At 36.7% G+C, this 12,564-nt stretch overlaps 1 protein-coding gene across 1 annotated transcript; it reads left to right on the plus strand.

Moving 5' to 3' along the window:
* The first annotated feature begins 662 nt into the window (after nt 1-662).
* On the plus strand, nt 663-5,736 carry LOC141647255 (B3 domain-containing protein REM16-like). The gene is made up of 6 exons (XM_074455377.1): nt 663-911; nt 998-1,123; nt 2,905-3,538; nt 4,343-4,621; nt 4,761-4,915; nt 5,246-5,736. Exons 2-6 carry the CDS (start codon nt 1,001-1,003, stop codon nt 5,540-5,542), a joined length of 1,488 nt encoding a protein of 495 aa, XP_074311478.1. The 5' UTR covers nt 663-911; nt 998-1,000; the 3' UTR covers nt 5,543-5,736.
* Nucleotides 5,737-12,564: the final 6,828 nt, after the last annotated feature.

The raw sequence follows: 12,564 nt of genomic DNA on the forward strand, positions 1-12,564 counted from the left end.
GGGAGAAGGAGCACGGTGGAGAATTAGATGCAAGTTTGCCCATGTCGACTTGACAAAGAGCACGGTGCTAGAGAGTAGGCGTCATTCAAGCCCGGTTACGTCTCCGGTTCCTGAGCCGATTCCTGAACCCGAGGAGGTTGAGGCGACATCTGAGTTCGACGACCCCAGTGGAAGAAGGTGCCGAACTCGTTTCCTTGGCTCCAAGATCTTCGTGGAATCACTCTTGAGGAGGCAAGGATGGAATGCCTTCTAGGATCTCATCTATGTGGATAGTTGATCGGCGGTCGAAAAAGATGCGGCCGTGGAGATCGTGGCGAGTATGGTGCATGCTTAAAGTTTAGAATTAGTATCACATCATAAATTTGTAGGTATAATGTCATGTTGAATAATGTTTCTATTTTAAAGTATTACTCTATACTGCTCCGCATTTAAACGTAACTTATGAAATTCTTAGTCATATTAAATTTATAGAGTAACATACAACCTTATAAAATACATAAACATTCGGATTGGGTAATATTAAATCGGATCAATTCAATTTTGGATCTTAAATTCGAATATCAGGTTGGTCAATTTTACCAAGTCTAACTAATACTCTAGTAGTAGTAATTGGTCACAAAAATCTCCACTTAAAATGGAAAATCATTAAATTGACATAAATTAGAGAAACGTCCCCAAATTGGATTTGAGAGGAATAAAGAGAATCCTGGTTTGCAAATGCAGCCAAAGAGCACTCACAAGTCACAAATCACAAAGCCACCTCGGTAAAAGTTATTCTGAAAATTTACAGTGAGTGATTGACAAATGCCAAGATATCCTGAATCCCTCTGTTAAAAGTAGAAATCCCATAAATTTTACCTCATCTACCACACGCTTCATTCCATTATTGCATTTCACCACGGTTGGTAAAGGTAATTACTTTTCTACTCTACTCTTCCCTACCTAATTTTTACCCTTTGCTCCATTTTTATTACCTTGTTTTTTTTACTGCTTGAAGAAAATGGAGATGTCGTTATCGCAAAATGATGATCAATGCAAGACATGGGAAGAGGAGATGTATTGGAAACATTTTCATGCCATGCACTTTTATATTGTCCTTCCTAAGGACTTTCATCATCACCTTGTAAGTTTTACATTTACAATATCCTAAAATGTACTCCGTCCGTGCGATCATTTGTTTGTCTTTGATTAAAATACCGGTTTCATAAAGAATATAAAAGGCAAACAAATAGACTAAGATCATAATGTTGTACTCCGTACTCAGTAATAGTGTTGCATGCTTTTACTTTTTATCAAATAATAATAATCGTCTCAACCAAAAGTTTAAATCCATGTTTGACGTTGTTCATGATCCATCAACATTTTTATCCTAATAAGGAGGAACTAAATTACACAATTATAGCTAACAAATATATGGAGATTATTGACATATTCTAATAATTATGATTAGGGGAATATTTTAATTTTAGGAATTTATAAAATAGGGGGTTTCCCTAACAATCTTAGTTAAAATTGTTCATCTTTCCTTTACTAACTCGCCAAATTTGCTGTTTTTTATCTGTATGGAGTACTCCCTTCGTTCCGGTCATTTGTTTACCTTTGTGAGGGGTATTTTAATCGAAGTTAAACAAGTGATTTGGACAGATGAAGTATCATTTTGTACAACTTTGTGTCTTCCTCTTCCAAATTTATGAATTTTTATCACTTAATCTCTTGTACGACCGCCCTACACAAAAATTGTGTAAAACATACTACTCTCTCTTAACACAAAGTCACAAATATCATCACTCTTTTAAGGGAAAATTATAGTTACTAAAAAGATGGTAAGGCGGGCTTACACGAGAATTTGTATTTTAGTATATGGTGTTTGATGTTTTTTCAAATAATTTGTAGATGGCTAGTTCTTTGTTGAGGACTGATGAAAATGACATTAAAAAATTATATACCCCTCTTTGTGGTGGTCATTTGTATGAAATTGATGCACTTGCAGTACTTTGCTGTTCAATACTTGTTTCCTACTAGTATTTGATTTGTTCTTGTATCCGACTGTGAATTGAGTTGGGATTAAGAATCTACAGTTTGATGTTTATTAGTAATACTAGTATATATCCCGCGCAAATGCGCAGTTTTCTAGATAGATATATTAGAGAAATTAACAATTAGTAATAGTATTAACTTCAATTAAAATTTAATTATAAAATTTACTATTAATAATGTTTAGTATTAAGAGGTAGAAAAGAGAGGGTTCAACACTTTTAATACTTGTCGCTTTTTATCAAAAAAAATAACATTTTATGTAAATTTTTTTCATAACAAATCTATATATATATTTAAATTTCGGCTATCAAAATTTTATACTTTTGATAGTATTCACAGTCAAAATTTGTGAAGTTGGACTCTGAAAAGAAAATGTAAGCTTTGATTTGGAACTTTGAATGAGGGGAGGGAGTAAATGAAATTAAACAGCATGGCCCAATTGTAGATAATTACATAATGAAGTCCAATTATAGAGTAAATTTCATTTAGGCGGGAAAACTTGGAGATCTCTTATTCTTTTAGTATAAGGGGGATGTACAATGACGCATTTACTTGGCCGTTTTGTAGTAAACTAGTAACTCCGACACCTGTGTCAAATTCTACTCATTCTGCTCAGACATAGGTATGACTGTATCAGTATTCAATATGACTCTCAACATTGAACACTTCCTTTTGATCCGTAAACAGGAGTCTTAACAAAATTGGCAAACGGTGTATATATACTACTCGCAGTATACTTGCAACTGAGTTTGAGCTTAGTAGAACCTTAACTTTTCACTAAATTCGCTATTGTTTTCGACCATCTAATCTACTTGTTTAGTTGCTGTCTTTTTCCAGCCGTTTAATTGCGTGAATTTCATCATGCAGGTGCTTCCTTCCAAATTTGCTGAACATGTGTCAAGCAATTTACCCAACAAGGTGTCTCTTATAGGCCCGAGTAGCTCCTCTTGGGACGTAGAGGTATCAAAGGCCGGCAAAAAAGTTTCTCTTGTTGGAGATGGATGGAAAGATTTTGCTAAAGCCTATAATTTGGAAGAAAATCTTATGATGGTGTTTAAGTATAAGCAAAACTCGAGTTTTGAGGCTTTGATCTTTGACAAAAAGAATATGTGTGAGAAGGAATCTAGCTACTTCGTTAAGAAATCCTTGCCGAGGCTTGAAAATAAAATTGATAGAAAGAGAAGTGTGGGCGATATAGCTAGCACTGAGCTATTGGGAGATAATGATGATGTTGGTCGCTTTGAGTGTGTATATTCCAAGAAGCCGAAGAAGGATATTGCCGAAACCCCAAGGACAATCCCTACTGATGAAGAATTTTCTGAGGATAATGATGATGATGATTACGACGACGATGATGATGATCCTGAATTTATTATGTCGGACAAGGCGATAGACGATTTCATTGTGGAGGTAGTAGGCTCAAAGAGTTGTTTGTCAAATGAAGTTGTTACAAAAGAGAGAGGCGGACCAAGTGAGGCAACCAAAACCAAAGCCCAAGCTGGTAAGCTTGATAAATGCCAGTTTACTTGAGTATTTGTTTTCGGCATAATATCCCAAGACTCGCTATCCAAACAAATCAAAACCAGGTTGATGAAACTTGAAAGAAAAGTTTCTGATTAAAACCCTATTATCCCAAGACTCGCTATCCAAAGTGTTCCAAACCTAGCTCGCAGCCAAACAAACTAAGGCTCAAATCAAATCCATGAGTAAACTGTTTTATACCCGAAGTTGACCCCAATCCGATTAGCACATAAGTTTTTACTCCTTCTGTCCCGGTCATTTGTTGTCCTTTTCCATTTTATGATGTCTCAGTCAATTGTTGTCCTTTCTATTTTAGGAATGCATTTGATGAACGATTTGGTCATTCACACTCAATTTGGTCCACATGTCATTTAGTAATTAGTTCTCCCCTCTTTTCTTGGTCTTTGTGCCAAAATCAAAGGACAACAAATGACCGGGACTGAGGGAGTATTTTATTCACACTCAATTTGGTTCACATGTCATTTAGTAATTGGTTCTCTCCTCTTTTCTTGGTCTCTGTGCCAAAATCAAAGGACAACAAATTACAGGGACTGAGGGAGTACTTTATTGTAGACTTGTTTAAACGACATAATATAGATTTAATGGATCGTTGATTTGATAAGAATTGTAACTTTAATGGTATGGAAACTCGACTGGAAGAATTGTTTAGGGTTGTGGAATTTTTGGTAGGATTAGGCTTAAGGATCGTTCATCGTTAATATGATAAAAATTTATGTTGCGTCTTGTTATTAACTGATTATTGTGAAATGTTGTCATATGGTAGCGAGGAAGCCAGGTGAAGATATCACTGCTAGGGAGCTCTATCAATTGAATGGAGTGGAGCAAACTCCGACAGAAAATGAAGAGAGGGATGTGCATGAAAAGGTTGTTAGTAGTGCTGTTAACAAGTGTAATGCAACTTCTGAGGATGCTTTATCTGTTGAAGTCATGAATGGAGACAGTTTGCCCACAACGAATAATACTCGTAAACCTGGCGGGAAAAGGGGTAGGCCAGGAAGGCGATCGCTTTCAAATTCTGTTAGAAAACTGGTGTTCAAAAGTGGTGAGTTATACATTTAGCTTCCAAATCAATTTTCAGGCTGTGGATTGGTTAGTTTTAGTAAAAAAAGAAATTTGTTTTTTTTTTGTCCTTTTTTTCGGATATATTTGATTATGCTTCTTTTGTCTACAATTAATTACAGGTAGCAAGAGGCTTTCCAAGGAGTACGTGTCTCATAGAAGGCCGGTGACTAGTGAAGAGATGGAGGATGCTTTAAGACGGGCAAATGAAGCATTGCCTGAAGGAGGCTTCATTGTGATGATGCGGCCTACTGGTGTTTACAAGCGATTTTACTTGGTACATAATCATAGCTATCTCCGTAATTCATATTGAAAACTAACCGTCTATTTCATACTTAAAATCGAGCTTATATAACCGACCCTGTGACCCAATTAGAATTGACCTACTTGAACCAGAATTAGAACCAATCTAAACAATTCACAACCGAAAACAATCCGAAATGACTAATTCAAAGGATACGACCTATTTACCCATTTGCAAGGTCTAAGCTAATAGTGACAGAACCACGAACCTGAATAACAGAACCACGAACCTGAATAACCTATTTGCAAGGTCTTTACAGTGTCAGCCTTTCAATATCGGCATTTTTTTTTTTTTTTGGTTCAGAGCATTCCAGCAGAATGGGTGAGCAAAAACCTTCCTAATCGACACAAGGAAGTGATCCTCCGTGTAGGCGAGAAAACATGGGTCACAATGTTTCACTATTACGGTCGAAGGGGACATACAGGTGGGCTTGCAACTGGGTGGAAGAACTTTGCTATTCAAAACAATTTGGAAGACTCTGATGTTTGTGTCTTTAAACCAGCTACTAAAAAGGATGATGCTACACTAATCCTTGATGTTGAAATATTCCGAGTTGTCCAAGAAATTACACCTCTTACCCCTTTGATCTGTTCCGTATGAACCCAACATATCGTATGAATCTATCTATGGATGGAGAATTTGAAAGTCGGTGTATTATGTACTCGAAACCTTGAGGAAATGTACTAGGAATGCTGTTGGATTGTGTGTTATTTAGGAGTTATGCTTGATAGGAGCATCTCTATTCTCTCGTTTGTAATGTTTCAAGACTGAAATGCCAGGTTCAGTTGAGACGTTATTTTGGCAGCAAATACCAGGTGCAAAATTGTCGGCACTGCAATTTCCCCTTCTGATAATTCTTGTTTTTACTTTCTCAGTTTCAGTTTTGGAATTGGTTTCCACTCAAGACCTGGCAAAATGGTTCAGACTCGAATGACCCGACCCGAAAAAGTTGACTCAAGACCCGAAAATGACCCAAACTTGCTTGACCCGAAATCCGACCCAGACCCGACCAGAACATTGCCTGACCCAATGTTGACCCGACCCGAGGTGACCCAACCCGAAAAGACCCGACTCATAATTGACCCGATCCCAAATGACTTGAAGTGGCCTGAAACGACTAGTACTAAGTCATATTAATATTATATATATCAAAATAAAGTTTCATTAGTTACAACGGTCCCTAATAAATAGTTAAATTTACATAATAATATTTTTTAATCAAAATAGTACTAACTTAAGTGCTTAGCCATTAACTCAAATGCAACCCGACCCAAAATGACCCATAACCGAAATGACCCGACATCAGGTTACCCGAAACCCGAAAGTGACCTGACCCAACCCAACCCGAAATATGTGACAGGCCCGAATTGACCTGGCCCAAACTGACCCGACCCGATTGACCCGATTTACCAGGTCTAGTTTCCAGTAAATTGCACTAGTATCCTTGCACAAATATAGCCCATATTCATCCTCAATTTGAATGACCTTATTACACATCTTTTAATAATTCCATGGAAAAAAAGTACGGAAAATTCAGGCGATACCCTGGCCTATGTATGCTAGTTCTTTTTGCATCTTTGAGGTACAAAGTACAATAGACTATTGGGAATATCATACAAAAACTTAAAATTAACTTGTTGAAACGCTCCTAACACAGAGAAGCCAGGAGAGGTACTAGGTAGCACACTCAAACAAAACTTCTTCTTGTCCGCGAACCAGTAGAACATATTATCCGACTTCATTACCATATCTACATTTTCGGCTTGTCCATTTACTGAAAAATGGAAAACAATATATGGAAATTTTTCGGGATAAGTCCCCTTGTAACATAACTTAAAAGATCCGTCGACAGGCATTGGTTTCCAACCATATTCATAAAGGAAGAATTTCGCTACAGCTTTAACCAAAGCGTCATGTGCACTTTTGTCAAATACGGAGAAAGGAGTACCAGAGTCGATAATGAAACCTTTGCTAAAATCTTTGTTTGGTGCAAAGACGGATGGGTCGATTGGTAGTTGATTTCCGTCTACACTTATACCATTCAAGTATAAATGGTATGTCGACGCGCTTTTCATTGAGATTACTTGGACATCTCTGGTATAATCCCCCTTTATTTGAGCATCATTTCCAAAATACATAGTTGATTCTGAATGTTTCTCATCATCAAACCTCGATATACAGTAAGAAAATCGACCTTGGATTTGATCGCTTAGTTGGTTTATAAGTGATAATGGTGTAGAGGCCGCGAGGCCAAATACACCGGCTATTTTGTTTTCTGGTCCATCTTCAGACCCAGAGTGAAAATTTACGTTTTTTAACCCACACCCGAATATTAAACCCGGGTATGGGTCTAGTTTTCCGGTTGTAGAGTTTAAAAATCGGAAATTTTCTTTTCCATAAACGCCGGTTATATTGGTGGTGCCTTGGCTATAGTTGAGCGCAAGGCCACAAGCGCCTTGATATTCGACCACAGGGAGGGGGCACAAACCATCATGTACCCCCAATTGAGCAAAAGAAGTGGATTCTTTGTAGGGGAAACTTGGGCCTTTTAATTTAAAGCAAGGATCGCAATCTTGACATTGAACCCAGGTCACGCTTGTACCCGTGTCTAAGAGTAAGTAAGGGGAGTAAGTACCCGGGCCTTCGCCAAAAAAAACTTGAGTCATAAAATAACCGTTTTTGAATATGTTCATTGTTAGGTTGATTGAATTTGGTGTCACCCGGTTTAACTCATTTTGATGATCGAGGACCCGTGACAAAGATATGTTGGCTAGAAATTGATATCGCTCATGGTAAATGGAGTTAAATTGATGGATTTTCAAATGAGGCGAGTCTATTGGGATCATTTTCATGACGAATCCATTGGTAATGGAGATGAAGGAAAATTCCGCAATGATTATAAAGAGCAAGAATACAAGGAATAAAGAGATATGAGGCATTGTTGTTTTCATTTGCTAAAGAGAGGAATTGTGCTTTGGCAATTGGTATTATATGTATTTTACACTTCCCAACCCATCTACTAGAGATGGGTAGTCTTTAAAAACAATAAAAAGAAATAAATCGGCTAGTCCATATGTGGAAGATTTGTAAATTTATTACTTGTTCATGATAGAGGGTTAAACAAATACTCCCTCCAATTTCCTATTATCTTCCCTCTTTCTTTTTTCACACAAGTTTGATTATCTTCTCTCTTTCCTTTTTTGGTAAGTTTCGTTCATTTTTTATTAATTTCTTTCTCCTAAAAAATCAACAACTCTCATTACTTTATCTATTCTTTTATTCATTATTCATTCTTTATTATTTTCTCTCACCTTTAAATTTCAGAACTTACAATACTTTATTCTACTTTATTCCTTCTTTCTTCCCCTTTCTTAATTTTTGTGTCCAAAACAAAGGGGAAGATAAAAGAAAATTGGAGGGAGTATGTATCATGTGGGATTGTGGGGTCTGATGGCAAGTGGATGAGGCAAAATATACAATATTTTAACTGATGATTAGAGGAGAAAGTGGAAGAGAATGTAGAAAAGAGAAGGTTGATAGTATTCCTCTTGATGATAAGAGTCTAGAAAATTAGGTAGTAGAGGGTAAACTTTAATAGGAAATTAAAATGTATATACAAAATCTCATTATAAACGGTCAAAAAAGGTAAGAAACAATGCGAAATTAATGTCGTTCATGAAAAATAAAAAATTGTAAATGTATCGACTTTTACATGAGAGGTTGTGTTTGATTGGACAATTTTTAATTTTTTGTATCATGATTATTTTTTTAAGGTAGATATTTTTATTTTATTTTTATAAGATAGTTAAAAATTATTACAAAAAAAAAGTAATTCATACAAGTAATATACTTTTTTAAAATTAAATACCCTTTCTACTCACATCAAATATATTATTCAAATGTATAGAATTTCAGCAAAGAGAGTAATAAACTTTAAAAATCTTGCGAAATCTCAACAATTTTTTTCCCAAAATGTTAGTCAAAATCTCGATTACATACCAAAAATTGTCCAAAATCTATTTAGGCTCTGTTTAGTAAAACTAACTGAAAAGGTGTTGAAACCTAAAAAGGTAGCTGGAAACTGAAAAGCTAACTGAAACCTGAAAAGGTAACTAATAAGGTAGCTGAAAACTAGGAACTGATAAGGTAGCTGATTATATAAAAAAAAATGTTTGGCAAACTAACTGAAAAGGTAACTAATTTTGATGAAGACGTAAAAGTATATGATAATTATTTAATAGTATAAAGTTAAGGGGTAAAACCAGAAAAGCAAATCGAATTAGGTACCTAAAATCTCAAATGCTACTCTAGGTAGCTTTTCATTTCAGGTAGCTTATTTGGTTAAATACAGGGTCGTTTCTATTATTTTGGGGGCCTTGTGCGAAATTGAAAAAATGGGCCCCTAATATAAATACAAGTATATTTATATATAAATATAAAGTACTCCTACGGTCGCAATAATTTGTTTGCCTTTACCTCACAAAGAAACAAAATAAAAACAAACAAATAATTAGGAAAAATGGAAATTTGATAAAAAAAATACTAATAATTCCCAACACTCATATATGATAAATTTATTTTTCTCTTACTTAATATCAATTAAAGTTCATTGCCATGTTGGTTAACTTAGAGCTCTTACATAGTTATAAAGTTAGCGCGGGTTCGATTCTCATTAGTAGCAGTTTATCTGATTTTTTATCGAAAAATAAAACGTGAAAATGTTATTTAACCCTGTTTGCAAACGATGGAAGCAAATTCATACTAGCGGATAAAGTTAACAGAATATAATTAGTATATTTTAGTAGCAGGTTTACTATCAAATCAAGTTAGTAGAACTAAAAATGACGTTTGATAATTAGCAAACTCATGTTGCTATTAGTAGCATATTTAAAATAGCAAATTCCAACCATATTTGGGAGGCTTCTTGACTTGCCATATTTGGATTTTATCATCTTTTGAAAACGCAAAAAGAAGATTGCATCATCGTGTAAATTGTGTAGTACCTACTTTTGCTTATCAGAATGTGTTTATAGCAAGATGAGCTACGTAACCTGGTTCTCTTGGCATTTTTTAGGTATACAAAATATAATAGACAATTGGAGATATCATACAAATGCCCTATTCTTTCTGACTTAATTTCAGTTCAATTTACCTTTATCTGGATATGTTCAGTTGATCTCATCTCTTCACAAATTAACCCTTATTTTACTTCAATTCGGTTCAGCTCTTTTCAACCAAAAAGAATTAGGCCAAAAACTTAAAGTTAGCTAGTTGAAATGCTCCAGTATGGATAAACCAGGACTCCAGGAGAGTTACTAGGTAGCACTCTCATACAGAACTCATTCGTGTCGTCGTACCAGTAAAACATATTCTTGGGCTCCATAGCCATATCTACCTCTTCGATTTGTTCTTCCAGTGAAAATGGAAATAATAGGGAAAACTCTTCTTTTAACATAACTTGAAAAATCCTCAAAGAACGCCGGCTTCCAACCATAAAAATCGTCGAAATACTTAGCTATAGAATCAACTAAAGCATCATGCGCAGTTATGTCTAGTACTGAAAAAGAGCACCAGAGCCGATAATGAAACCTTTACTCAAATATTGATTTGATGGGTGAGTAAGCTCCCATGCCCTCACCAATACTGATTTGTGTTACAAAATAAGAAGCTTCATAAGTCTCAGAGAGTGGAGGCTCAAAAGAGTTTGGAGACCTTTGATACTTGTATGCTCGTGACAAGGTATCGGTCTCTTTCTCAAGCACCCAAATGTTGGAGGAGTATGTACTTTCAAACGAGGAGAGTGTAATGGTATCATTTCCATGGACCATTGACTATTGAGAGCAGAGGTATACTTTCAATCGATGATTGTAATCTTACTTCAAAGGTTTTATCTAGAGTTTGAACATAGCTTCAATTCGGATATCCAAACTTCGCGTAGTTTCACTATAGGTGCCTACGGTTTGAACTTTGTAGTTTCAATTGGTGCGGAAGGTTTAGACACTCCTAACTGTGTAAACCCAATCAAGAATGGTCAAAAAATCAAAACAGGTCAACCCCCAGTAAACTCTAATCGGGTGCCTAAGGTTCAGCCGTTCAGACTTCAGGCAAGGCTCCGGATTCTCCTATACTGCCAATTACAGAGCCCGAGAGAACACACCAAGTATTGGTAAAAGATGAAATAGCTAAAGAGTAGCCAATGTTCTAACTGAAACTCTTCGCCCAAAATCTGGACGATCAAGACAGGCAACACGTAGCAAGCAGCAATGTGACATTGACGGCAACAAGAACATACCACTCAAGCTACAACAGTTGAAAGAGTCCTCATTATAAGGGAGATTTTAAGAAATGGATAGAAACATGAGCGAAAATTGAAAATCTAGTCGGATGCCAATCCCCCGCTTGTCTAATGGTAGTCACTGCTGGTTCATGGCGGTCAACTGCTGTTGCAAGACAATCTATGGTGGGAAGGATAGAGGAAAACAAATAAAAAGACACTTTGTTTCAAGTGATTTCCGTGTGACAATGAGCTTTTCCGGGTTTGCATATTTCCACCTGCGTTACTCAGACACGCCGACACGTGTCGGCGTGTCGGACACGGCTATTTGGGGTGAATTTTCATGTTTTGTGGTCTAAATTGAAGTGTCGAAGTGTCGTGTCGTGTCGGACACCGACACGTGTCTGACACGCGACACGGCAGTTAAGTGAAGTGTCGGAGTAACATAGATTTCCACTAATATGTATGGCTAATGCCACGGAAGCTCCAAATGTAAAAGACTAAAAGCCAATCACATCCTGTGGAAATAGCACTTGCCTAATGGAGGGTTCTAATAAGAACCCGGATTCTCCCTCTACTGCCAATCACACAACAAAGACAATCATGCGAAAGGGAACATATCAAACCGTGTTCAATGATGAAATAGCTACGATCAGCCAATGTTCTAACTTCAGTGCTGCACACAAAATCTGGACGACAGGGGCAAGCAACAGCATGACATTGACGACAACAACAGCATACCAGTCAAGCTACAACAGTTTAAGGAGTTTGCAGATTATAAGGGAGACTTTAAGGAGTCGAAAAGAACATGAGCAAAGTCGAAATCTGAGCCAAAGATTTAGAATATATCTCAACAACATGACATGGAGTCATGGAGATAACAGCGACGAGTAGGGGTTGCCTATTCTTGGGGTAGATGGCTGCAAGCCTGCAATCACACGATTCCCGTCTAAGGATCAAAAGGGAGATGCACACTGACCAAGTCAACAGCAGCAAAAGTGGGATCCTTGACCCTCACCATCAAGTCATCAACCCTCATCTCGCTCTTGGTTAATCTTGCTCACATTATAGTCTGGTTGGGACCAATTGACATCCCTCAAGCCAAAAATTGGCAATCAGGCTTAGAAGAAGCACATATATCATCAAACATGAAGTTCACGCTTCAAAACCGACTCACCCAACTTTGTTAGAAGCGACAACTCACTTTGTTAGAAGACAACTCACACTCTCCCTTCATCACATACACTGATACATAAATACATAATATCATCAAACTTTGTATCAAACGCATCTAACCCTTAACAAATATTGCATCAGCAGTGCAGAAACTAAAAAACACACCAAGACA

Source organism: Silene latifolia, chromosome 3 (assembly GCF_048544455.1).
Source record: "Silene latifolia isolate original U9 population chromosome 3, ASM4854445v1, whole genome shotgun sequence".
In the NCBI taxonomy this organism is placed as follows: Eukaryota; Viridiplantae; Streptophyta; class Magnoliopsida; order Caryophyllales; family Caryophyllaceae; genus Silene; species Silene latifolia.